This window comes from Ipomoea nil, unplaced genomic scaffold (assembly GCF_001879475.1).
Source record: "Ipomoea nil cultivar Tokyo-kokei standard unplaced genomic scaffold, Asagao_1.1 scaffold0418, whole genome shotgun sequence".
In the NCBI taxonomy this organism is placed as follows: domain Eukaryota; kingdom Viridiplantae; phylum Streptophyta; class Magnoliopsida; order Solanales; family Convolvulaceae; genus Ipomoea; species Ipomoea nil.
The window spans coordinates 133,309-160,586 of record NW_017616846.1 but is presented as its reverse complement, the minus strand read 5'-3'; the positions used below and the strand labels follow the sequence as shown (position 1 = coordinate 160,586).

The 27,278-nt window shown below is 37.5% G+C and overlaps 5 protein-coding genes across 8 annotated transcripts; 4 read left to right on the top strand and 1 right to left on the bottom strand.

Annotated features, from left to right (window-relative positions):
• Window positions 1-1,121: 1,121 nt before the first annotated feature.
• On the top strand, window positions 1,122-5,516 carry LOC109172719 (mitogen-activated protein kinase kinase kinase YODA). Of its 2 annotated transcripts, XM_019321951.1 has the most exons (11): window positions 1,127-1,672; window positions 2,253-2,564; window positions 2,667-2,754; window positions 2,846-2,908; window positions 3,038-3,198; window positions 3,287-3,362; window positions 3,450-3,509; window positions 3,598-3,705; window positions 3,810-4,049; window positions 4,675-4,775; window positions 4,894-5,516. In XM_019321951.1, the coding sequence occupies exons 1-11, from the start codon at window positions 1,287-1,289 to the stop codon at window positions 5,159-5,161; spliced, it is 1,863 nt and encodes a 620-aa protein (XP_019177496.1). In that variant the 5' UTR covers window positions 1,127-1,286; the 3' UTR covers window positions 5,162-5,516. The 2 variants fall into 2 exon arrangements, with proteins under 2 accessions (XP_019177497.1, XP_019177496.1); XM_019321952.1 differs by lacking the exons at window positions 4,675-4,775; window positions 4,894-5,516 and adding an exon at window positions 4,141-4,156 and having other exon boundaries at window positions 1,122-1,672; window positions 3,810-4,099.
• Window positions 5,517-6,964: 1,448 nt separating this feature from the next.
• On the top strand, window positions 6,965-9,091 carry LOC109172726 (probable gamma-secretase subunit PEN-2). Its single transcript, XM_019321961.1, has 2 exons — window positions 6,965-7,320; window positions 8,691-9,091. Exons 1-2 carry the CDS (start codon window positions 7,059-7,061, stop codon window positions 8,849-8,851), a joined length of 423 nt encoding a protein of 140 aa, XP_019177506.1. The 5' UTR covers window positions 6,965-7,058; the 3' UTR covers window positions 8,852-9,091.
• Window positions 7,403-15,083, bottom strand: LOC109172724 (histone deacetylase 14). Of its 3 annotated transcripts, none has more exons than XM_019321960.1 (10): window positions 14,971-15,083; window positions 14,247-14,494; window positions 14,055-14,129; window positions 13,719-13,820; window positions 13,504-13,575; window positions 12,961-13,017; window positions 12,460-12,711; window positions 11,766-11,947; window positions 11,136-11,447; window positions 7,403-7,538 (listed from the first exon to the last, which is right to left on the bottom strand). In XM_019321960.1, exons 1-9 carry the CDS (start codon window positions 15,005-15,007, stop codon window positions 11,147-11,149), a joined length of 1,326 nt encoding a protein of 441 aa, XP_019177505.1. In that variant the 5' UTR covers window positions 15,008-15,083; the 3' UTR covers window positions 7,403-7,538; window positions 11,136-11,146. The 3 variants fall into 3 exon arrangements, with proteins under 3 accessions (XP_019177505.1, XP_019177504.1, XP_019177503.1); XM_019321959.1 differs by lacking the exon at window positions 7,403-7,538 and adding an exon at window positions 9,636-11,025; XM_019321958.1 differs by lacking the exon at window positions 7,403-7,538 and adding an exon at window positions 9,636-10,836.
• LOC109172467 lies at window positions 9,962-10,960 on the top strand. The gene has a single exon (XM_019321627.1). It carries the CDS (start codon window positions 9,962-9,964, stop codon window positions 10,958-10,960), a length of 999 nt encoding a protein of 332 aa, XP_019177172.1.
• A 1,592-nt stretch (window positions 15,084-16,675) lies between the features above and the next one.
• On the top strand, window positions 16,676-26,850 carry LOC109172531 (protein disulfide-isomerase-like). The gene is made up of 12 exons (XM_019321694.1): window positions 16,676-16,838; window positions 22,966-23,019; window positions 24,071-24,101; window positions 24,224-24,511; window positions 24,624-24,809; window positions 24,908-25,033; window positions 25,368-25,502; window positions 25,609-25,728; window positions 25,891-26,008; window positions 26,101-26,213; window positions 26,298-26,516; window positions 26,719-26,850. The coding sequence occupies exons 1-11, from the start codon at window positions 16,711-16,713 to the stop codon at window positions 26,502-26,504; spliced, it is 1,506 nt and encodes a 501-aa protein (XP_019177239.1). The 5' UTR covers window positions 16,676-16,710; the 3' UTR covers window positions 26,505-26,516; window positions 26,719-26,850.
• The last annotated feature ends 428 nt before the right edge of the window (window positions 26,851-27,278 follow it).

The window sequence follows — 27,278 nt, the reverse complement described above, 5'->3', positions numbered from 1 at the left end:
GATTAATTAGTTTTTTCTGTAACAGCTTATTGCTCCAAAAGACTAAATTCAAAAAGATATTCAAAGCAGTATTTTCGATCAGGTTTTTGAGAAAGTCATTTTGCATGTATGTACAAATAGTTTGAACATTTGTATGCTCGTTTGTTAAGAGCTCGTAAACGCATTCATTAGTTTTCGTTTAATAATGTTCATAAACATGCTTGTTTATTGTTTGTTTAATACATGATTTACGAACATCTTCATTTAGTGTTTGTTTAAGACTGCACAATCTTAAAAGAAAAGCAAAATGACGTATTGTCAGTTCTTTATTTAATATATATCATTTTACCTCTCCAATTCTTATATATTTAATATAACAATATATATATCATATAATGTTGTTTACTAAAGATGTGAAGACAATATTACTAGATTGAACTTGGAGGTGAAGATAATACCAAGGAGTAGTACTATAGTTAGTTTTTATAAATATACAAGATAATAGCCCACACGGGCTTAACTCACCTGGTTGAATATTTGAGAGAAGAAATGTTGAGTAGTTGAGCCACTACTCCCTCACATATTCTGTTGGGTCGAAAAAATTTATAAAGTGTTCACTTTGTTCACTAGTAAATCAAATTAACTCTTACCTCTTTTATTATATTCGATACACATCGTTATGGTAATGGTTGACACCTTAACATTTTTAATACTCATGCCCGCAAAAGGTAAAACTCTCTTGTCTCCAAAGTCCCACACCTCAACCTGACAAAATAGTATATCTGATGTAACTTTCACACTCTGAAAATCAAGACTCGATCATATACCCTTATCCATATACTTTCACATTTTAACGATCAAGGCTCGATCATATGCCCTTACCTTATAATACTCCCTATTTGGCAATTTATTAATAGGGAGTAATATATATGTATAATTAAGGCTCCGTTACAAAGAAAACGATAGCCGCCACGTCACCATCCCGGTTTAATCCAACCACCGCCTGCCGTCCCCAACTAGATGAGCTGTTCCTCACTGTGCACTTGCCATTGGCTTTCGCCTTGGCCCCTCTCTCTCTCTTTCTCTCTCTATACGTACTTGTCGTCTATCTCTACCTTGGGTTGGGTTGGGTTGGGTTGTTTTCTTCTTGAACTTTTCTTCTTCACTTCTTCGTCTTCAGGTCCTTCTGGTACATCCCCCTTTACCTCATTTCCGTTCATAATATAAAATTTCTCCTCCTCCTCCTCTCTCTCTCTCAGAAACTGATAAGTTTTTCACTCATTCTTCTCTCAGTTAGTTCATAAAAAATGCCCGCTTGGTGGGGAAGGAAATCCACCAAGAGTAGCTCCAAAGACCCACAGCCCAATTCTCCGGCCAGCGTCAAGAATGAAAGCCGGAGAGCCGCCGCCGCCGTTGATAGGAGCGACAGGCCCAAGAGCTTCGATGAGTCGTTCGGAACAGTTATAGCGAGGAATTCGCCCAGAAGTAGCAGAGAATTCTCTAGTGGTAGAGGGTCTTCGGGGTTCTCGGGTTTCGATTCGGCTTCGTCTGATAAACCGCTTCCACTGCCGACGCCGTCGAATGAACATGGGATTGGATTGGGATCTGGGTCGGAGTCGGGATCCAGCGTTAGCTCTACTGGCTCCTATGATGATCATCCCCACCCCGATCATGCTCAACCGTCTTCTTTCAGGTTGGGTTTTGTTTGATTGTTGATAAAGCTTCGATCTTTGAACAGGGTTTCCCTATTTTGTGGTTAATTTGGTGATAATTCATGGTGGTTGACTTGGTATGACCAGAATTGAAACGTTATAATCACCTAGGATTTTATCTTATTTTCTTTCTTATTTCTTCTTTTTAACTTACAAGATTGGAGAGAGGTTTGGTTTGGTCTGGTTTGATGCCACAGCTTTTTCATCTTGCCTATCGATTTCCTAGCAATTAGTAATTTCATCAGCTCTGTTGGGTGAACTTTTTTCTTGATTGTGATTTCAGGTGCTAAAAGGTTTTATTTTTAGGTGCTAAAAGTTTTTATTTTTCCTTGATTTTAGTTGCCCACTTCTATGTGTGTATACTAGTTCAGTTCTTGACTTCTTGTCCTGTTTGGAGGATTATCTTGAAATTTCCATGAATTTCTGGATTGAGTTGTAGATAAAACTAAAGTGTTCACAGTAAGTAGCATGAATCTGTTGTGAGTAATGGTTGCTTGCTTCTATGCTGGACTGCAACTAGTCTAAAACCTTAGTAGTGAGAAAACTCGTGTTTTGTGGCAGAGGAGCTGGGGACAACAGGATGAGCCCGCTATCTCGAAGCCCTGTTAGATCGAGAGCACCTACTACCACACCGTCACCTCTACATCCTCGATTTGTGGGTGGTAGTTTGGATTCTCCAACGGGGAAGTTGGATGATGCCAAGAGTGAGTGTCATCGGTTGCCTCTTCCACCTAGCTCTCCGACCAGCCCTCCCGCTCTGCCAAATCCAAGAACTTGTGTCACTGAAAGCTTGAGTGGTAATTTGTCAAAATGGAAGAGGGGAAAGCTTCTGGGCCGAGGCACGTTTGGCCATGTCTATCTCGGATTTAACAGGTGATGATCCTTTTGTCTTCATTTCATGATAGCACTTTTACTCGATTTTGATACTTTTCTGGAATGTAATAATAGCAATTAATGCGTTATCAATATTTACAGTGAGAATGGGCAAATGTGTGCGATAAAAGAAGTCAAAGTCGTTGCAGATGATCAGACATCCAGAGAATGCCTCAAACAATTAAACCAGGTTTTCCCTATTTCTTGTGTATCATTTTGAAGTCTTATTACCTTTTACACACGTTTTTTTGTGTTTCTGACATATTAACTCTTGTCTACAGGAAATCAGCTTGCTCAGTCAATTTTCACACCCAAACATTGTTCAATACTATGGAAGTGAACTGGTATGCCCCGCAATTACCCCGAGAGTTGACTGTTGAAATTTGCACGTTCACTTGTCTTGTTGTATGATAATCAAACCCGATGAATAGAAAGTTGTCACATAGCACCTTTTGGTAATTTGTTTTCTTTAGGGCGACGAAACGCTCTCAGTTTACTTGGAGTTTGTGTCGGGGGGATCTATCCATAAGTTGTTGCAAGAATATGGTCCGTTCAAGGAGCCCGTTATCCAAAATTATGCCAGGCAAATTCTATCTGGCCTTGCGTACTTACACGCAAGAAATACGGTGCATAGGTAATTATTTGTCAATGAAGTCATGTTCAGCAAGTCAAAACTAGTCTTCCAAATCACGGGTTTTTTAAAAGGCGGTGCTTTTCTACAGGGATATCAAAGGAGCAAATATTTTGGTCGGCCCCAATGGTGAAATCAAGGTTGCAGATTTTGGCATGGCTAAACATGTAGGTATCAGCTAAGCTTTGTGTGGGTCCCAATGTCATCGGTTGTCTCGATTCGATTCTTATAATACTTGATTTATTTCCTACCAGATTAACTCGGCCTCGTCAATGCTATCTTTCAAAGGAAGCCCCTATTGGATGGCACCCGAGGTATACCTACCAAGCCTTTGAACTTAATTTGTTTTCGTAAGTTCCGTTTTGAATTTTGGACCGACAACTTAACTGTATCTACTTTCAGGTAGTTATGAATACAAATGGCTACAGCCTTGCAGTAGATATATGGAGCTTAGGATGTACGATTCTTGAAATGGCAACATCTAAACCACCTTGGAGCCAATACGAAGGGGTAAGATAGATATTTGAAATTCATTCGGACCGATATACTCGTATTTTGCTGGCCAGCATCGGAGAATTTATGCCAAATTCTGTCGGTTTTCTTGTAAATGGCAGGTTGCCGCCATATTTAAAATTGGAAACAGCAAAGATATGCCTGAAATACCCGATCACCTATCTAACGATGCCAAAAATTTTATAAGGCTATGTTTGCAGCGGGACCCGTCTGCACGACCTACAGCGGCACAGCTTCTCGAACATCCTTTTACTAAAGACCAAAAGACGGCAAAAGTTGCCCACGCTAACATTATTATTAAGGAACCAAATCCTTCCTCCTTTGATGGAAGCCGTACCCCGGTAATTGTCTTATCTTGGGACATCATTTCATTTCTACCAAAGTGTTTATAGTTTCACATATGTGTGGGGGATTGTAAAGGTTAGACTCGAGAAGGAAGATTTATGCAATTTTATCCGTACTTTAGAGTAGTTTCAAATTTCAATGCCTAAATCCCATGACCTAATAGTCGGGGGTGATTATTATTATCTTGAATATTTGCAAAATTTCAAGTACTTATTTGCTTTCCGATAACAATTAGGAAATGTGATTTAAACATAGGCTGTTTGGCAAACCTAGCTGAAAAGGTAACTGAAAGCTTAAAAGGAGCTGAAAGCTGAAAAGCTATAAGCTAGGAGCTGAAAACTGAAGAGCTGTTAAGCTAGCTGTTATGCTTGAAAGTGTTTGGTAAAATTAGCTTTTTGATAAGCTGATAAATGTAAAAAGACAAAATAAGCTCTTATTTTAAGCTAGGAGCTTATTTTGGAAACATTACCAAACAGAGCTTATAGCTTATTAGTAACTTAAAATAAGCTATAAGCTCCTAAATAAGCTCTGTTTGAACAAAATCTTCGTTGCTTTATCATTACCTTCAAGACTTTAGCCTTCTGAGATGTTTTTTGTGGCGTTTGCTTTTTGTTTTAACAGCCAGCTCTGGATCTACACCCCTGCCGGGGTTATATGGGGTCTCTCGAGGCAGACAATTCTACAAAACCCGTTACTATATCTAGACCCATGATCAGCTCGAGGTACTGGAAATGATAAAAAGAAACTTCGGTTTTACTACTGTCTATAGACTATAGTTAGTCCTACAATCATATCGTCTCTGAAACATAAACGTTATTCTCACGTTCTCGTAACCTACAGGGAAAGCGCAAGAACCATAACTTCGTTGCCGGTATCTCCCTGTTCGAGCCCTCTAAGACAGTACGAGCCTGCACGCAGAAGCTGCTATCTCTCCCCACAACACCCATCGTATCCCCTCATGGGCCAAAGCGGGTACAATGTGAACGACTACTCAACGCTAACAACAGCAAGGCCGAATACCAGAAGCACGCTAGATCCATGGCTCGAGATGGCTCAATATCGAGGCCAAACAGCGGGTAGATCCTCGAAAACAAGACCCATTCTTTAGACACGACCCCAGAAACACGAGCATGCAATGGGTTTTGCCCTTCTCCGAGGGAGATGAACTGCTAGCCGGTGAAGAAATTCAAGAAAAATGGGAATTCGTTTTTTGGGTGATCATGCGGCATTCGTTCCCCGGTCCCGGTGGCTGTAATCTGTAAAGATCACATCTTTTTTGTTGCTAAATGTAAATAAAATGTGTAATCTTGGGAGTTGGTAAATGTAGTAGGAGTGGGTGAGATTTGGTGTACTCACAAGCCACAAGTCATGCATATATAGCGATATATACAGACTTGGAAAAACATTTCCTGTAATCCAGATTCAGGTTGTCATACGCATTTGATACCTAAATTTTGTGTGTTCTGTTGTGCACGACATTATCACTCATTCTGTGGCGGCTACCCGCCGCCGTTGGAATGTCGGACGACCGGTTCTTGGTTTTTCTTCAAATTATGTATGGTCTTTGCCTTGGTAGGCGTTTGGTTTGACTGAAAAGAGCATGCCAACCAAACAACCTCGGATCCCTTTTTATTAGTAGAATTCAAGAAGGATTAAACAAGAGACTTCTAATTAAATTTCTTTGTGTTCTGTTTGGTAATACTCTTCTTCTCCGGTGATTTTTTTGTGTATTCTATTTCGCAATAATCTTTTTTTTTTTTTTTTTTTATGGTCTTTTGTCTAATTACAAATTTTCCCATCAGTTAATTCTTTGCTCATGTGTAGTAACTTGGTGCGAAGGGTTCGATCGAGAGATTGAAACTCATGACATTCTAGTACGAGAGTCATACTCCACTTACTCGATTATTCGTTTTGAGGCTTCGACTATTCGTTTTGTGGCTTTTCCGATGACTTTTTTTCCCTAATGGTGGTAGTTTCATCTTCTCAAATATAGAAGGATAAAATATTTTTAGATATTTTAAATTAGACTAGTCAAATATCACGTATTGTGTAAAGAAATAAATGTCTAATGAGAAAATATTATACAATTATAAAGAGATGAAATAATAGAAATAATTAATACACCAACAATAAATTAAATAATTTTTTTTAGTACTACGGACTATGTTACAATGTAGTGGGTTCAAACCCATGACCTCCCAAATAGGTGATACACTTCGTGTCACTAGACCACAAAATCCTTGGCATAAACTAAATCATTTTAAGTATATAAAAAAGTCAAATTATTACATTTAAGGATATTAATTAATGAGCTCGGATGGAAAAGAAAAGAGAAGGATCAAATTTTTAAAATTATATATATAAACAAAAAAGTTAAAATAATGGACAATCTATCATTATAAAAAGATGAAATAATAGAAATAATTAATACACCAATAAATTAAATCATTTTTGTTAGTACTATAGACTTTGTTACAATGTAATGTGCTCAAACCCATGACCTCCCTAATAGGAGAGTCATTTCGTGCCACTAGACCATAACGTCCTTGACATAAACTAAATCATTTTAAGTATATAAAGAAAAAGTAAAATTGTTACATTTGAGGATATTAATTAATGAGTTCGGATGGAAAAAAAAGAGAAGGATCAAATTTTTAAAATTATATATATATATATATATATATATAAACAAAAAAGTTAAAATAATGGACAATCTTCTCCCAAATAACTGATCAACACATTTTTTAAAAGTTTTATTAGAAACTAGTCAACTACTATTATCGATTTGTATAATTTTATATATATTATACGGAGTAATATTTTAAGATATTTAATAATCGTAAAATGCTAAATATATTAAAATTAGTCCATAGTCTCATATACTGGCAGACTATTTCGAAAAAAAAAAAAAAAAAAAAGTGAAATGAACTGAAAACAAAAAGAGGAGAAATTTTCTACGGGGATAAAAGAGTAATTTGGGGTTTGAGGCGTGCAGCCCACAGAGGATGGAAACCCAGGATCATACTGTTTCTAGCGCCACCACCGCTGGCGACTCCTCCGGCAGCCACCGCGGGTCTCCGCTGAGAGTCGACTGGCCTACCGTTGACGGCCCGCTGGGGCTGTCGGAGCAGGACTCAATTGGATACGCCCGTAGGTTCTTCAAGTTCGGATTTTTGCTACTCCCATGGCTTTGGGCCGTCAATTGCTTCTACTTCTGGCCTGTCCTTCGCCGCCCCACTTCTCACTTCAATCCAGATCTCCGTCGCTGTGAGTTCCCGGAAACCATACAGTAATCTCTAATTTTGTTGGTGTACTCATTCGTATGCATATAATTTAGAAATTTGAAGAATTTTTTCGATCAATCTCTGAAGCATGCTTTCTGATTTTTCAATTTTTAATTGTTCATATTGTGGGGGAGATTTGTGAGTAACTGAACAAGTGCTTCTCCTGCTGTTCAATCCTGGATAGCAATGGGTCATTTGATCCTTCAAATGAGCAAAATAATGAAATTTAGTTAGTTATCAGTGCCAATAATCTGGGACTGGTATACATTGTATGATGCATATGAGGTATTGAATATTGATATGGAGGATTTTAAGGGGTTTCACCATGTGAAATACAAAATTACAAACCCATAGAAATATTGATAACTGGATTACTATGACTGTAAGAAGGTATAGATTGAGGAAACTAAGTGGTGGAAGTTGAGAACTGCTTTTTGGGTGACAGGAAACCCGCAGCCATTACCCGAGAGTGAGCATTGGGTAAACCCGTCATTGTGACCATAGCTGGCAAAGAACCACAAGGAGGTAAACTAGCTTTGGACCAAAACAGCTAATAGGTCACTCCCACTGGGAGTCGAGCTTGGAACCATATGTGGTTACCAAGCCTGTAGCCTGACCAACTTGGCTGGGGTGGCCCCTTATAGCTCCTGTTTTGGATGTATAACATAAGAATCTGTATTTCAGATTTTCGATGTGCATTTCTGTTAGGCTGTTAGCACTTGGCACGAATCAGAGGAAGGCTTGTTTAGTGATGCACATAACAATGAATTTCCTCATTCCACATTATCATGTTATGAAATAGTTACCAAGTTGTGCACATCGAGCCATTCTCAGAATTCTAGCTTATAAGATGGTATCAAAAGTCTGAAATTTTGATGGGGAACATGCAAGATGAGCATCCTTTACTGGCCTACAGGCATGAATTCCTAGTAAGCTGAACAAAGTGCCAAGATATCAAGGATCTTATATACATCAGGGAATAAACTAGTTTGATATTCAAAGATAGATCTTGTCTCCACAATGCTTCAGAAATGAGTTATGACTATGCCCAAGTATTAGCATTAGGATTACTAGAGGCACTGAAACGCTTATTTGTCCTCTGCTTTTGATTATTACCCTCTTGTAAAGCTATCCTGTTTGGAGTGTTTGCCCAATATTTTGAAGTGCGTGCAAAGTGCTGACTCAGGGATAGTTTAGAACTGTTTTCGCTATTTAGGAATTTCTGCAATTACACTTTCTGTGTTTGTGCTGCTTACTGATAAACGTTTCTTGTATTTAAAGAAAGGAATAGAATCGTCTAGTAATTTACATTTTTGTTGTTTCATATGTTGATTTCGAATCTTCCTTCTCCAGATGTAGTTGGATCAGCTATCGGATTCACAGTGTTCACCGCTATTCTTGGTTCATGGGCTATTACCTTTGCTGTCGGAGGAGAGCATCTATTCGGGAATGTTTGGAATGAGCTGGTAATGTACAATGTCGCTGAAAAATATGGATTGACGGGCTGGATGTAAATACTGCACTTGCGTCTAAACTACGTGATTGGAGTCTCGCTTACTTTCCCAGATCGAGACTATAACTGTTTAGTTGTTTTGGCATCTGCTTAATTTTGCTTTTTTCAACATGGGAAAATTGTGTTCATCGGCTGTATTCATGAATCATGATCCCTACCCACTTGCCTCAGTTTTTGTTTAAGCTTCAGATGAATTCTCATTCTCTTGTGTTTTGCTATAAATAGTTTATCATTATACTCATTGTTCTCTACTAAGAACAAAGAAAGCAAATAATTATGGGAGGATGATTGTGATTTCAACCTCTCTGGATCCCATTCCCTCAAGTGAGGAAATAATGTAATTAAGGGTGTGTTTGGAAACCAGAAAAATAACTTCTAGAAAATGTGTCATTTTTCATAAAATATTTTCATTTTTCGTGTTTGGTTGCATTTTCTGTTGACTTCAAAATTATTTTTCGGGTTTCCAAACACACCCTAAGTAAAAATAAAGGGAAATCTACCTTTCTTTTTCCAATCTCGAAAAATATCTACCACTAATCATGTCTTATATGAAATAGTTTTACATAAAATAAAATTAATAAACGTTGTTGTTATATACTATGATGATGATGTTTTGGAGTTGTAATGTGATGGGAGATAAAAATATTAATAATATTGGAGTTGAATATTGGATGCTTTATAGAAATGGACAATGGTGAAGGTGGAAAGTGGATTAGGTATGAAATTCAGCCTAATTTGCATGAATGGCACTTGTGTTCCTCAATACGCGGCGGTAAAGAGTTCAATTAGACTAAAGAATAAGATGAACCTGATGTCACCTTTGTAACTAACACATCTTTGTCTGCTCATGATTTTCCATTTGTTTCTTGGGGCTAAAATTTTCGGCTTTGCCGCATCGAATCACCCCATTTTACACCATCCCATCCCATAATTCTAAAATAAATAAATAAATTCCAAATCCAGCTTTTGCATATGACCTAACCAATTATAGATAGATCATTTCATCTTCCTTCCTCAATAGAAATAGATTATCGAGAAAGAAAAAACCTTTTTTTTTTATCTTTCTTGATTATTCCTTTGTTCGTTCATCTGATATCTGAGATTACTCATAATGGACAAGGAACAAGACGAGATTCAGTTTCTTGGGTTCTTGGACATATTCAAAGAATCATTGGGCGTGGTTTCAGCAATGAAGAAGATTTTCTTTCAGATAACAGTGGTCATGATCATCCCTCTCTCCTTCATTTACCTAGCACATATTGAGATCTCTGATATCATCTTCACCGACATCCTCCGTGATGAATATATTCTGGACAGGATCCAAGAGGGCACCCAGACGTACGACAAGATCTCTGATGTCCTTACCTCTGAATGGACCGCCTTCTGGTTCTTCAAGATAGCCTACTTCATCTTCTTCCTCGTCCTTGCCCTCCTCTCCACCTCCGCGGTTGTCTACACCATTGCCTGCATCTACACCTCCAAGGAAATTTCCTTCAAGAAGATCATGTCTGTTGTCCCTAAGGTCTGGAAACGCCTCATGGTAACTTTCCTCTGGAGTTTTCTCATTCTTTTTGCTTACAACATCCTCACTATTACCATTCTAATTCTCTGGCTCATAATGATGGGGCCTAGAGGATTTGGATTGTTTGGTGCTGTACTTCTAATGCTAATGTACATGGCCGGGTTTGTGTATATCACGGTTATATATCATCTGGCCAGTGTGGTGTCTGTGCTTGAAGATGTGCATGGCCTGGACGCCATCATCAAGAGCAAGGGCCTCATCAAGGGTAAACTGGGTATATCCGCCCTCATTTTCCTGCTTTTGAACACGATTTTCATTGGAATTCAGACAGGGTTTGAGTACTTTGTGGTGCTTGGCTATGGAGGTGGATTTACAGGGAGTGTATGGTATGCAATTTTGTTTGTGTTGTTGTTGGCAATTTTGATGCTCTATGGACTCACCATCCAGACTATCATCTACCTCATCTGCAAGTCATATCACCATGAGAATATTGACAAGTCCTCATTGGCAGATCATCTAGAAGATTACGATGGAGAATATGTTCCTTTGAAGTCTAAGGATGTACAACTTGAGGCATTTGATGTTTAACATGCAATTTCTCTGTGGCTCTTTCTTGCTATTTTAGTCAAATGTCAAAGAAATTACTCATGTACCTTCATATATAAGGAGGATATATATATTATATAGATATAGATATATAAAATATTTGCAGAAATATATGATTAATGGAGGAGAGTAGTAGTATAGTGTTATACAATCTAACCTGAACTCTGTTCAGAGAGAATGTATGTGCTTGATTTTCTCTATTGCTTGCTTTATTTTGGTAGATGGTTCTTCATATAAGAAAGAAAGATCATCCAACATTGTAGCCAAGCTTGGTTCCCCAAGAAAAGCACGAAATGAGTCTGCCACCGAATGGGAAAGAGAGTCGAGATTGTATCCTCCTTCCAAGAAAAAAACGCAACGTCCCCCACACAGATCTTTCGCAAGTTGCTTAATGTTGGAAGCGAGCATGTAATATGTTCCTGTTGTAAATTGCAGATGGGCTAGGGGATCCAACATGTGTGCATCATATCTGTATGTAACATATATATGATTAGTATTAGTATTATTATTATTATTATAAAATTATTCTACTATTGTGAATAACCAGTTTTTGCTTAAAAGACAAGAAATATATATATATATATATATATATATATATATATATATATATATATATATATATATATATATATATATATATATATATATATATATTAGCTTAATGACAGTTCAAAAAAAAAAATCAACAAAATATGAAGATCATAATCCACAGTTTTCATGAGTCAGTCTCTTTGCAGATAGGCATAATAATAATAATAATGTATAGTTTAACAGGGAAGAGCATTACCCTGCTGAGACAAGGATTATGTCTGGTTTGAACCTTTGTGCACATGGTGCAATAACATCATCAAACACCTTTCGCATGGCTGTATCACCCGATCCTCCCGGTAAAGGTAGATTTAATGTTGATCCTTCACCTTGCCCAGCACCAATCTGCTCTATCTTTCCTGTACCAGGGTAACTTCCATCCTATATACCAATAAAAAGGAAGTGGATAATTTAGTAAATCCATAGGGAACCACAAAGTTCAATTACATCTCTGTTTGAGCCTGTTTAGAATTTGTGAATCATAGGATGACTCCCTGGGTATGTCTAAATGTTTAAGAAACCTGAGGTTCAACAAGTAAAACTTTATTCGAAAAACTGAATGAATTTCTATGGTTTAGAAACTGTGAATCATTTGATTTCCTTCCACAATTTCAATTTTCAAGCTGGATGAGTTTCAACTGTTTCTTGTGTTACCTATACATGAAAATAAAATATACAGAGCAAAATCAGACTCAAACAAAAGTGAGAGAGGGAAAAGGTTGCAGACTGACCTTGGGGAGTGGGACATATAATTGTAAATGAATTTAAAGCAATGAGGAAAGCATGAGATCCAAAGAGGCAGCAAATTAGAGAAAAATGCTTTTGGATGTTTAACTATAAAGATTTAGAGGTAGGTAAGTTACAAAAATGTTTGTTTGTTAGTTGTTACTTACCTGGTGAGTTGAAAGAAAAAATACATCTGGATCCTCATAGAAGGCATCATTGGTTCCATTTCCATGATGAACATCGAAGTCAATGATAAAAACACGCTTGAGCCCATGCACACGCTGAGCATAGCGTGCTGCAATGGCAATATTTCCAAACACGCAAAATCCCATGGCCCCCTTGGGAATAGCATGATGCCCTGGGGGCCGTATGAGTGCAAAACCGATGGGAGGGTCCTGACTGACTCTCGATGCAGCTACCTGAAATTTCAGAGGAGGTTATGAAAAAAGTTCCTGGAGGATTGTGCCATCAAAATATTGAAAGAGGTAGGAGTTACAAATTACTCCATGCTAAAAATCAAACCATACAAAAGCATCCTAAAATTAGAAACAACTAAGTAACAGAGCTTCCAATCACTTTAAATAGTCCTTTGAGCAGCTTAAAATAGGAAAGGAGTGAGCATTCATCAGTAAGGCAAGTAACATCGCCATCTTATATTTAGACATTACCACTGAATCAAGCACAGAAATACCAGCTCCAGCTGCCATTAAGGACTCTTGGAATGTCTGCATCCGAATCAAAGAGAAAAAGTAAGATAATACTTTATTTGACAATATTGCTAGAAATAACAGCAAAGGAAAAAAAAAAAAAAAAAAAAAAAAAAAAAAAGAGTTAATTCAACCATTCACTTATTCATAAATAACTCAATCGAAGTTGCTCTTGATTTAGTAGGTTTGGTAGAAGGAGTTCTGATAAGCTGACAGCCTATGTGAAGTTTTATCATATGGATCATTTAGAGAGAAAGAGAGTCCATGTAGAAGCAACCAGCTGCTAGATCAATTATCAATGAATTTGTTAAATGCATCCATTATTTAAAAATACGAAGAATAACTTATAATCTAAACCTCTACCCCACCCGCAAAAGCAAGTGTATATATAAGATTATAAGCACAAGTATTAGCATGCCACCATACACTAAGAGGGGATGCCACATGTTATAATTAGGAAAATGGAGATATATAGATATATATATAAAATAAGCAAATTGTTACTGTTGAAGTGGCATAAGTTGGTCCAGATCCATCAATAAAAATTAGACCTTCCTCTGAAGCTTGATCCATAGCCTGAAAAATATATATAAATGAGAAAATTGAGAGTAAAGGTAGTAGAGGCCATAATGCCATATCTAGCATGGTAAACTAAGAATTGACAAAGAGCTTATGATTCATAGTTGAAATGATAAATACCAATGGTGGATAAAAGTTACCTTCTCAAGGCCTGAGACATAGGCTTTGGCATGAACACTTGTTATGTCATCTATTGTAGCAGGTCTAAATGTTTGCAGTTCAATGATATCAGAACCTCGGTGCTGAAGCACAATGTAGTAGTTTGATTACATGAAACCTTAAAAAGTAATACTTGATATTAAACATGCATTTGCATAGACATCAAACCAAACAAGGAGCATCTGTTTTTAAGACATGGATACAAATTTTGAAGAGTGCATAATTTTAAGAGAAAAGCAAGCACAAATAGGAAATGAAAAAGCAAATAGACACAATATTTGAGAGTCAGAAATAAAACTTCATCATTTGTATCATACCTTTGAAGTCAACTCCATCTTCTCCAGAGCATTCAGAATTGCAGGAACTCTGGAGTTGCATTCTGGATGCGATTCCTGATCAAATAGATTTGGATCTAGATTGAGAAACATTTTAATATCATATACCTAGATTCTAGGGGAAGGTAAATATTAGTTCGTTTCAATTCTGGGATTCTGGTCTTCATGTTATACCTTATTGTGACCCAAGGCAGGAGCAGCAGCATAAATCACCTTTGCACCGCTTCCAATAGTTTGGGGTGGAGAGCTGCCATCACTCTCCGGTTTATTCAAACAATTAATGCGGCCTCTCACACTCCCTAAGGTATATCCTTTTTCCAGTTTGGCATTCAGTAGGATACTTATGTTCCTAATACCAGACCTATATCTATAGTTTTTCTCCCAAAGGTAAACACGACGATGTACCCAAGAAAGCACATTACCTGGCAAAAGAAATTAACAGGCCAAATAAGTTTTGCATTTGATTTGTCATACAAGATTATTGAACACCCGGCTATACCAATTAAACAAGTTCTCCACTTGTCTTCTTAACTTCAACATCATTAGGAAAAACTACGAAATCGAAATCAAAACACTAACAAATGAAAAGGACTCTTCATCGGATAAGTGAATAATGAATTAAAATGCTAACATAGGTGTATAAATTCTACTGCAAATGCTCCCTTGCTCTGTAATTTGAATCAAACAATAAATTCAAACATTTCAGCAACCAGGTTTTGACAACGAAAACAGAAAAAGCCGCAGATAATCGATATATACCAAACTTACATATCCATAACTGTCCACCACATGATAAATAAACAGGAAAATAAAATGTAATACAAACATATATAAACACAAACACACAAGCAGAGTGAGACTGATTGAGAGCTAAAGAGAGGGAGAGATTAGTCTGTACAAGCAGACGAAGCAGAACATATAACGTGGAGCTCCATAACTGCGAGCTCGTTTTCGACGCTGTTGTCTATATACGCAGCGAACTCTTTTGAGTAGATAATTGCTTAGATATTTTCTGCTGTGAAAATGGCCCATATCGGGTCATGGGGCAAATTGTAAGTAGTGTGGTCGTAATTATCATTCTAATTATATTTTAGGGCTCATTTAACAATATTGTTTTGTTTTTTGATTTTATTTTTTACACACACTAATTTCATTAGAGTAATATTAAAGTATTATTTTAATTTTATTACAATTTCATTTGACACACTAGTTTCATTTTTTACACATACTAGTTTAATGTTAAAGTATTATTTTAATTACACTACACGTTCATTTGACAATATATGTTATTGTAGCAAATGTGCCACTAAACTTGTACACATTGTGCAATTGAACCATCGAACAAAAAAGTTGGCAATTCGACCATTAAAAATTCAAAAACTATGCAAATAACATTTTTACAAATTACTTACATGTTTCTCTTAATATGATGTCATAATGTCAAATTATATATGACTGTTTTAAAATTATTATTTTTAAAAATTAATATATATATATATATATATATATATATATATATATATATATATATATATAAAGAAGTAGTTTTAAAAAAATTAGAAGAAAGTTGAGGCAGCCATGGTTGCGTTCGTCCGATCTTGTGTTATGGAAAAATAAGCCATATTTATAATGACTAAGTAGTAGGGTAAGCAGTCCTAGTGGCAAGGCTACATAGTCCTCCCTCATGTCATAAGCGTCTCTCACAAAAACAAAAACAACGTCTAAGACCATCATCGGACTAGCGTCGAGGCCAGTTCGATCCGATCGATCTTGCTTGGGAGTAGGGGCTATGACGGGATGTTTTGTGAGTCCAACACTTTTTACTCCCTAAGCTAGATGACTCTATTGTGCTTGCAGCTCGAGAGTATGGGCTAGTGACAGAATAAATGAGCGTGGTATTGGATTAGACCGAAGTTTAACATGAATGAGTCAAAAGACAATCATATCAATTAGTAATGGTGAAGAGTAAATAGGAGGTGGAATGGTGCACTTAATTAAGGTAGAGTTCAACACACTTATTAGGGCATTCGACCCATAAAGAAGCAGAATGTATGAATAGGAGCGCACATCAATTAGTAAGGAGTCGCGACACTTAGTGAGGAAAAGCTGTTGCACTTATTTGGAGGCCGTTGTGTCAATTAATATTGTAACCATTACTACAAGTATAAAAACTAACTATATATAATAATGAGGAGAGACACGCTTAAAATATTATACTATAAATATAACAATATGAAATATTAATTTCTAAATATACTCCGATAACGTTATTACAGTCAACACAAAACGTACAAACAAATCCCTAAGAATGACAAATTGACATGTAACGTATAAATGATTTGAATGAGGGGACATTGCATTCGTAATGTTTTCCTAATTTGCAAGTATAGACTATCGAGTATATAGTAATAAATAATAAATTCAATGAAAGCGTAAAAAAAATTATGCTCCAAATATTTCCTTTTACCCGCTTCTATTTCCACACTGCACCCACCACTCGTATCCAGACACGTGTCTGTAGAAACCAACGTGGCCACCATCTCCACGACCCTATATATATGGAGATTTCGTTGCATGCATTTCTCTCGCTCCTGTCCCGTGTTCGTTTTCAGACAAAAAAAACCTTGACTGTTTGACCATGGCGATGAGCGCTTTCAGTGGCATTTCCGTAATTCTAACATTTCTTCTCCTCGCCGTATCCGCAGCGAGCGCTCAGGGGGAGGACGAACAGAAGGAGCACGTCTTGACGTTGGACCACACGAACTTCACCGTGTTGTGTCGTTAGTGATGTGCGATTGCCAGCCAAACCAGTGGACTGAAACGTTGCTGCACTTCTTGATTCGCTTGTGATGTGCGAAAAGCAATCAAAGTCACTGGACACAAATGATGATGCAATGATGATGCAATGATGATGCAATGATGCTTTGTTTGTGACGTGGGAAAGCCAACCAAAAGCTACTGGACTCAATTGATGGTGGATGACGCAAGCTCTGCTACTAATTCGAACAAAACTGCTTCTGCTTTGAACAAGTTAATTTCGAACACTGATGGATGTAGTGTGTATTATTTGGATTATATCTGTGTCGTGTATGTTATACACTTCCTTAAAAGCATTTGCGACCAGGATATCGCTGCTTTCGACAGGAAACACAGAATCGCTTGGAACATGTGGTTCCGAAATATCTCAGGTAACATGAAGGTTCAGTTCATCTTTGATGTAATGAAACAGTGGGTTTATATACTAGTTGTATGAAACCACTCCTCCATTACAAGCCAAAAACTTCCTACAAAGAGGGAGAGCAAGGGAAGGAACTCCACACATTGTCTATCACATGTTCACTTCTCAGTGCATGGTGTGCGGACAAGGTGGTCAAAATTCCTTAAAATTAGGAGTTAAAATAAAAGTGCGGACCAAAATTTGACCCCACCACACCGTGCGGGCAGCGCGGGATCTCCCCTTGTTCCCTCTTCATAATACTTCAAGCTTTTTAAAATAAGTGGTAATTTAAATAGTGGGAGATAGAAAGGTAGATAAGCAATGTGGGACAAAACCTACTCTTTAAATGTCCCCAACAATCCCCCACACATTTAAAGTGGTAATTCAACACCGTACCAACCTGAGTGTACATCCGAGTTAATTTCCATATCAGTGTATAAGACTTGAACTGACATGTAGTGGAGCCAAGTAACTCTTTTCCCGAGAGTGAATAAGATCTTGAACTCATCGGTCAGTCGAGATTTGAACTTAGTTGCACTCATTAACTTTGTACCAGTCCCTGTCTCGTCTATTTCTACATGTAGACATTTTAATCTGTCAAGTCTATCTCTGCATAGACTACCTGTAACAGGCTACAGATTTGTCACTGGTTTTTTCCCAGCTTTGTAAGTCTTTCCGTGATCTCATATGCCCATCATATGTGGTGCATCACGAATTTCTTACCACATTGGGTTTCAAACCCATTTCCCTTGACGTATCAAGGACGGTCTTACGATTTAAACCTTTCGTGAAGGGGTCTGCTATATTCTTTTCAGATCTCACAAATTCCATTGTGATTACCCCATTCAACATTAACTGCCTCACAGACTCATGTCTGACTCGTATGTGTCTTCTTTTGCCATTATAGACACTGTTTTGCGCAACACAGATGGCAGTTTGTGAGTCACAGTGTATTGGAACTGCAGGTGCCGGACACCCCCACAGTGGCACGTCTGCCAGTAGGTTTCTCAGCCACTCTGCTTCCTGGCTTGCCAGATCTAAAGCTATAAATTCAGCTTCCATCGTTGATCTGGCAATGCACGATTGTTTTGATGACTTCCATGAGACAGCGGCTCCACACATAGTGAATACATATCCACTTGTTGAGCTTGCATCATCGCCACCATTTACCCAGTTCGCATCGCAATACCCCTCTAACACAGCTGGAGACCCTTTATAGTCTAGACCCCAGTCTACTGTGCCTCTTAGGTATCTCAGTACCCGTTTTAGTGCATCCCAATGTAAGTTACTCGGGTTGTGGGTATAGCGACTGAGTTTATTTACTGTGTATGCAATGTCGGGTCTAGTGTAGTTCATGAGGAACATCAGACTACCGATTATTTTTGCATACTCTTCTTGCGACACACTATTCTCTATGTTTTTTGACAATTTTACACTGGGATCGTAGGGGGTCTTGGCTGGAGTTACATCATAACTCCCAAACTTCTTTAGAAGTTTCTCCGTATAATGACCTTGAGATAAGAGGTAACCCTCCTTGGTTTTTGTGACTTTTATCCCAAGTATCACATCTGCCTCCCCTAGATCTTTCATGTCAAACTTTTCACATAGATTCCTTTTCGTGTCTTTTATAGTCTCAATGTTAGGACTAAAGATTAACATGTCATCTACATAGAGACATATGATCACAATGCTAGACTTGCTCTCTTTAGTATATAAGCAGGCATCTGACCGGTTAGTAGTATAACCCAGGTCTAATAAGGTTTTATGAAATTTTTCATACCACTACTTGGGGGCTTGTTTCAAGCCATACAGAGATCTCTTGAGTCTGCATACTTTCCCCTCTTGACCAGGATCTACGCATCCGGGAGGTTGTTCCATATAAATTTCTTCTTCGAGTTCACCATTGAGAAACGCAGTTTTCACATCCATCTGGTGAACCAACAACCTGTGTAGAGATGCCAAAGCAAATAGAACACGAATAGTTGCTATTTTAGTTACCGGTGAGTAAGTAAAGAAATAGTCCTCACCGAATTTCTGTGTGTAGCCTTTTGCCACTAGTCTGGCTTTAAACCTTTCAATTGGGCCATCTGGTCTCAATTTCCTTTTAAAGATCCATTTGCAACCGATAGGTTTGCAACCTCTTGGTAGATTCACTAACTCCCAAGTGTGATTAGACTGTATGGAGTCTAATTCATTTTTGACAGCCTCTTTCCATAATGTGGAATCTACTGAGCGCATAGCTTCTTGAAAGGTTTTTGGTTCTTCCTCTAGGACCAATTGACATATGAACTGATCACAAATCTCATTTATGTCTTTCAATTCTGTTAAGTATGTTATGAACTCAGAACCAAAATTTTTCTCTATTCTAGTTCTTTTACTCCTTCTTGGTTCCTCAGTAGTGTTTGAGAAACTCGGAAAAGAGTCCGTAGAATTCTGTTGAAGGCTAACATCAGATGAGGGATAAGGTGTTTTCATAGGAAAAACAGATTCAAAGAAAATAGCATCTCTAGCTTCACACATTGTACGATTTTCTAAGTACATGAATCTATATGCAGCACTGTTCTCAGCATACCCAACAAAGATGGCATCCGTCGTTTTAGGTCCCAAGTTGGGCCTTTTGAAGGACGGTAGTCCTACTTTTGCTAAGCAGCCCCATACTCTTAGGTAACTAAGGTTTGGGGCATGCCCCTTCCAAAGTTCATAGGGTGTTTTATCAAACCCTTTGTGCGGTACTCTATTTAGAATGTGGTTTGCTGTTATAGCAGCTTCCCCCCACAAAGAGTCCGGAGCACCTGAACTGATTAGCATTGCATTAATCATCTCTTTGAGAGTTCGGTTTTTTCTCTCAGCAATGCCATTTTGTTGGGGAGTGTACGGTGCAGTAACTTCATGTATAATGCCAGAACTTTCACATAGTGTTTTAAGAGAATTTGATTCATATTCTCCCCCTCTATCAGAACGAAGCCTTTTTATCTTTTTGTCTAATTGGTTTTCTACTTCATTTTTAAAAACCACAAATTTCTGTTCAGCTTCGTCTTTTGATCTTAATAGATAAAGTTTTGTGAAACGCGAAAAATCATCAATGAACGTAATGTAGTAACGTTTTCCACCTTTACTTTCAGTGGTTTTGAAATCGGCTAAATCCGAGTGAATCAGTTCTAAAATTGATGTTTTTCTGTTACATACTGTTGAGAATGAACTTCTAGCAAATTTTGATTCAACGCAAATTTCACATTGTGTGCATGCTTCACTTGACAATTTTGGCAACAAATTCATGCTTTTTAGCCTGTTTAAACATTTGGTGCCAACGTGTCCTAATCTATCATGCCAAAGATTTAAAGAAACAACTATATAAGCAGAAGAAGAAGCTTTATTATTGGCAACATTGTCTGAAATGAAATCACATTTAGTAGAGCCTACTCTAGCAACTTGATTTTTAGCTACAGAAGCATCTAACACAAAAAGGCCAGCACGAAAATATCCCTTTCCCAGGTATTTCCCACAGTGAGTCAGAACCAAACGGTCAGACTCGAAAACCATTTTTATTCCAGCCTTATTCAATAGGCCTCCGGAAATAAGGTTTCTACGCAGGGAAGGGACATATAGCACATTTTGCAATAACAGAAGCTTTCCAGAATAAAGCATTAACTCAATTTTCCCTCTACCACTTACCTTAGCGATACTGGAGTTCCCCATAAAGACTTGTTCATCTCCGGTGTTGATCTCGAGTACCTTGAACAGATCCTTGTTGTTGCAGAAATGACGAGATGCTCCCGTGTCCACAACCCACTCATCTGGATCTCCTACCATGTTTGCTTCAGTTATTACAGCTGCTACCATTTCGGTACCTTCTGGATTTTCCACCATGTTAGCTTGGTGTTGTTGTCCTTCATTACTTGGCTTTTGACCAGTTTGGTTTGTTGAGCCTTTCCTATGATAGCAGTATTTGGCTTTGTGCCCACGTTTTCCACAAACGTAACATTCTGGGTTGTTCTTCCCTTTTTTCTGAATTTTACCGTTTTTGACACGGTTATTATTGTTTGGTTTTGAGCCTTTCTTTTGGTTTCTGGAACCTTCCCCAGGCTTTGACCTGTTAGAACTTCCACCCATTTCAACTACATTAGCATTAATATTGTCAGAAAAATTACCAGATTTTTGAACCAGGCGATTTTCTTCCTCTATATTAATAGTGTGGATTAGCTGCTGCAGGGTGTGATTCTTGAGCTCATGTTTCGACTTGTTCTTGAAGTCCAGCCATGAGTCAGGTAGCTTATCAACCAAAGCGTCGGTCAAAAATGCATCATTAACCAAAGCCCCTTCTGATGTCATATCAGCCACCAAGTTTTCAAAGTCGTGTACCTGTTCTGTAATCGGCTTGGCATCCGTCATTCTGAAGTGTAGCCAGCGATTTACCGCATACTTTCGTCTTCCAACGTCATCAACGCCATATTTTTCTTTCATCATCCCCCAGATCAGTTTTGCAGATTTATGCACTGAAAACATATCAAAAAGAGGATTACTCACCCGTTGGAGAATTAATGCGCGTGCAGTTTTGTTGTCCTTCTCGTATTTTGTACGAGACGCTTGTAGGGTCGTGGACGACTGCACTGGAGTCGACTTTGCAGCAGTTGAGTCTGCTGAAGTGGCCTGCGTTTCCGTGGTTGTAACAGTTTTCTCAGTGGACTGCACAGTAACCTCAGCAGGCTTCTCTGGATCTTCTAAAAGTACATAGTCCACATCTTTGGACTCCAGAAGCATCAATACCTTACCAGCCCATCTCTTGTAGTTTAAACCCCCCGTGAGAGTTTCAATGGGAGCAACATCAGAGTTGTTGTTCGTGGATTGCGACATACCTGAACAAGCGCTTTTAACTGTTGTGTCGTTAGTGATGTGCGATTGCCAGCCAAACCAGTGGACTGAAACGTTGCTGCACTTCTTGATTCGCTTGTGATGTGCGAAAAGCAATCAAAGTCACTGGACACAAATGATGATGCAATGATGATGCAATGATGATGCAATGATGCTTTGTTTGTGACGTGGGAAAGCCAACCAAAAGCTACTGGACTCAATTGATGGTGGATGACGCAAGCTCTGCTACTAATTCGAACAAAACTGCTTCTGCTTTGAACAAGTTAATTTCGAACACTGATGGATGTAGTGTGTATTATTTGGATTATATCTGTGTCGTGTATGTTATACACTTCCTTAAAAGCATTTGCGACCAGGATATCGCTGCTTTCGACAGGAAACACAGAATCGCTTGGAACATGTGGTTCCGAAATATCTCAGGTAACATGAAGGTTCAGTTCATCTTTGATGTAATGAAACAGTGGGTTTATATACTAGTTGTATGAAACCACTCCTCCATTACAAGCCAAAAACTTCCTACAAAGAGGGAGAGCAAGGGAAGGAACTCCACACATTGTCTATCACATGTTCACTTCTCAGTGCATGGTGTGCGGACAAGGTGGTCAAAATTCCTTAAAATTAGGAGTTAAAATAAAAGTGCGGACCAAAATTTGACCCCACCACACCGTGCGGGCAGCGCGGGATCTCCCCTTGTTCCCTCTTCATAATACTTCAAGCTTTTTAAAATAAGTGGTAATTTAAATAGTGGGAGATAGAAAGGTAGATAAGCAATGTGGGACAAAACCTACTCTTTAAATGTCCCCAACACACCGAAACTGTGTCTAAGCACAAATTCATCGTCGTCGAATTCTATGCTCCCTGGTATATATATATATATATCTTCCATACACCTTTACTTACAGTCATTGCTCTGGCTTTGCATCTTTGATTTTTATTTCTCTAGAATCGATGCTATTTGTTTTTCCTTTTGACTTGATTTTGATCGATCTCTGCTCGCTTGTTCTTTGTTTGTGTTAAGAAATTGGATTTTATTGGTATAATGGGATGGGGGGTTCAGGTCGTTTTGATTTGACGTCTGAATCATAGACTGATTTTTTGTTTTTCATAGTAAATAAAAATATTGGAGATCAGTTTATATGTAAAATGAAATGTGCGTGTACGTATAGATACTCGTGTATCAGTGTATGTCGATCTTTGTGTGTATCTATCTCATGAGAGATATGGCGGGCATTGCATCAAGGTGATTCTAAACGTAAAAACAGTGGCGGTTACTAAATTTAATGTGGCATTTACTTCATTCTATATGCGTAGTTGCGTACCATAATTAAGTACAAATTTTTTAAAAAAAAAAGGTTATGTAACTAACATATTTAATTTTGATTATATACTTTCTATTGATGATTATGAAAATATGATAACTTGGGAGATTGATCATAGTAAAAATATAATTTTAAATCCCATTCTTTTAAATCAATATCATGTTGATTAAATCCCATACACCTAGCTACTAAATTTACTCATTAAAACCAAATATTTTTTGCTTGATGTTTCGCATGTTCCTATCAATTCTATATGAGCTCAAACTTAAAAGCCTGCCCACACAAGTAACAATATTGAATACATGCTCAATATTATATAGGCATTTCCTGAAAGTTAATTGATTAAGCCATAATAACATGAATGTAAGCAATGTTACAGAGTGACTGGTAGTTGATTACTATGTGGAGTATATTTACATATATGTTTGTGTTTGTTTGATAAAACTTGCCTAAACCTTAAGGTTTATGTATAATGTATGGATTGCCAAAATTTGTTTAGTGCCTCTCTGGATATTACTCCACAGAGTTATTAGAAAATAATCTCTGTGTTTCTTTTCCTTGTCTAAAGATATGATACCCTGCTCTTGTAATAGGTGTGGACACTGCCAGAGACTTGCTCCAGAGGTGATTATTGTGTTAACTCAGTCCATAAAGAGAAGAGGACTTAATCTTTGCTTTCGTTACTTCTTTAGCTTATCCTGTCTTTCAAATGTAAAACAAACTTATTATTTATATTTTGCATGTAGTATGAAAAAGCAGCCTCCTTGTTGAGCAGTCATGACCCTCCCATAACACTTGCAAAAATTGATGTGAGTGATAAAGTAAACAGCGAAATTGCTACCAAATTTAAGATCCAGGGTTTCCCAACCATTAAGATCTTACGCAGTGGAGGAAATGCTATTCAAGAATACAAAGGTCCTCGTGAGGCAGATGGTATAGTTACTTATTTGAAAAAACAAACTGGTCCCTCGTCAGCTGAAATCAAGTCAAGGGAAGATTCTGCAAAGCTTATAGATGAGAAAAGACTCTTTGTTGTAAGTTCTGTAGTTGACACTTCTGTCTTGCATCCTTAATTAAAGCGATGGAGTTTCTTTCATAGTTTCCACTCAAGAGTTCGCTGATCTGAATTGTGTATTCTACTTCTAGGTTGGTGTGTTTCCAGTATTCTCTGGGGAAAGTTTCCAGAACTTCTCAATTCTAGCTGAAAAACTACGAGGTGACTATGATTTTGGTCACACCCTTGATGGCAAACTCCTCCCACACGGTGGACCAGTTGACAAGCCAACACTCCGGCTACTTAAGCCATTTGATGAGCTGTTTGCAGACTTCCAGGTATTATATACTATTGTTTTTTAGGATTGATCCACATGATTATCCTTTTTTGGTTTGTTTTTGTTGCTAACCGTTGCAATATCGTGACATCGTTGCAGGACTTCCATGTTGATCAATTGGAGAAATTCATTGAAGAAGCTAGTATCCCTACTGTGACTATTTATGACAAAAATGAAGAAAATATTCGTTTTGTTAAAAAGTTGATCTACAGTCCCGACACTAAGGTACTTGGATTACTAAACTCTATTATCTTGGAAATGCTCCCTTATGTGAGCCTGTATTTGTAAATGTAACTTCTTAGATGTATTGCTCATATATCTCTATTGTTTTGATCTGTATGTTTTCTAGCTCAGCCCTGTCAATTTAATATATGTTTTCTTCATAGCTTAGTCCTGTCAGTTTAATATATGTTTTCCTTGCTCTTTCTTTTGAATTTTAGAGCTTTACCTGCATACAAGATGCTCAATCGCTCAAAAGCTTTATGGAGCTCTATGATGATTGGTCACCCTTGAAAACTGTTGAAATTTTAATTTTAATGAGATATATTTTTATCTGTAGGCTCTGTTGTTTGTAAACTTCAGCCGTGACTTTGATGCTTTCAAATCAAAATACCATGAGGTTGCATCAGGTTATGAGAGAAAGGAAATAAGATTTCTTTTGGGAGATACAGAGGCCGCTGCTGGTGTCCTTACGGTTGTTCATTCTTTTTCTAATTTTTCTACTAAAAACTAATCTAGCTAGTATGCTACTTATCAGCTGTTGTGATTTGCTAAAGATTATTATTTGATCTGGATTGTAGCACTTTGGACTGAAAGCGGATCAAGCACCTGTAATCTTAATACAGTCCACTGATGGAAAAAATTATTTGAAGCCAAATGTGAAACCCGATGATATTGCATCTTGGGTTAAGGACTACAAGGTAAATGCTCTCGTGATTCTATTGCTTGGTGCTCGAGCTTAATATAATATAAAATATAAGTGTATAGTATAGTCTAACTATCAGTTTAGACTTTTAGTTGACTTTGCTTATACAATCAGCTTCCATGTCTGTAGATATATTTTTCTTGAAATATGGTTGCAGGAGGGGAAATTGAAGCCATATATAAAATCCGAGCCTATTCCCGAAGTCAACAATGAACCAGTTAAGGTGGTTGTTGCTGATAACCTGGAAGATTTCGTGTTTAACTCGGGGAAGAATGGTGTGTATCTAGACTACTAGTTCAGTTCGAGGATATGCTTTGTTGCCTTTAGTAAGGATCAGAAAAGACTTATATGTTTTGTTCTGTTACAGTTCTGATAGAATTCTATGCACCCTGGTGTGGCCACTGTAAGAAACTGGCTCCAATCTTGGATGAAGTTGCAGTTTCATTCGAGAACGACCCCGATGTCACGATTGCAAAAATGGTAAGAAAATTGTGTTGTTGCATCTAAGTGATTGTTACAGAATGTGGAAGCTAAATTTGTTATTTCCATTTGTCATATTCCTAGGATGCAACTGCAAATGATATCACGAGTAATAGATTTGAAGTTGAAGGGTTCCCAACCCTATACTTCGTATCTGCAAGTGGTAACTTGGTCAAATATGAAGGGGATAGATCAAAAGAGGACTTTATTGACTTTATCCAGGAAAATAGGGATATACGTAGCAATACAGACTCTGCTGCATCAAAAGAACCAGCCAAGGATGAGCTCTGATCTGAGGAGGAGGTAATTAGGTGTTTCTCTTAAAGCATGGTTTTATAAATGTTTTATTTTGGTATTTAATTTCATCGTTGTAAATTCATTCCTACCTTAAATCGATTCGACAAAGTTTTGTTTTAATTTCTTTAAAGTAAATAACAACTAAGCTATTATTTGGATCATCTGGTGAGGAAATTAATTCACTTTTTATTCTAATTTTTATGTGCAGGTTTGAGTCTTTAGTTTTTACAATAGCATGGGACTGATGGGAGGATTCGTTCAAGTTATTTTTTGTTTTTCATTTGTAATAGTTTGGAGTTAAAAACAACATATTGTGTAATTTACTATAAGGTTTTTGGAGGATTTGCAATCTTAGCACCATGTATAACTCAAATATTATAACTCCAACAATATCATAAATCATAAGACGCAATTTATTTAAATTAATATATGAGATTTTTTTTAAAAAAAAAAATGTTATTGACTACATTGCATTGTAGTATCTGTTCAAAGAATTGCAAAACATTTAATGCAACATTAAATGCAATTCTTCTCTTGTAAGTAATTTTCCTTGTTTAAAATTTTAGTCCTCCTTTTTTCTTTAGGAGAAACCTTTAACCAAAGCAATTCCCTTAAAGAAAACATTTACCCAAATTTTTTCCTTTTGCTCAAACTATGCCTAACCAATTCCCTTTCTCAAACCTATGCCTAAACAATTCTCTTACTCAAACCTCTACCCAAGCATTTCACTCCTACATTTAACTTTATTATTTACACCCCAAAACCAAT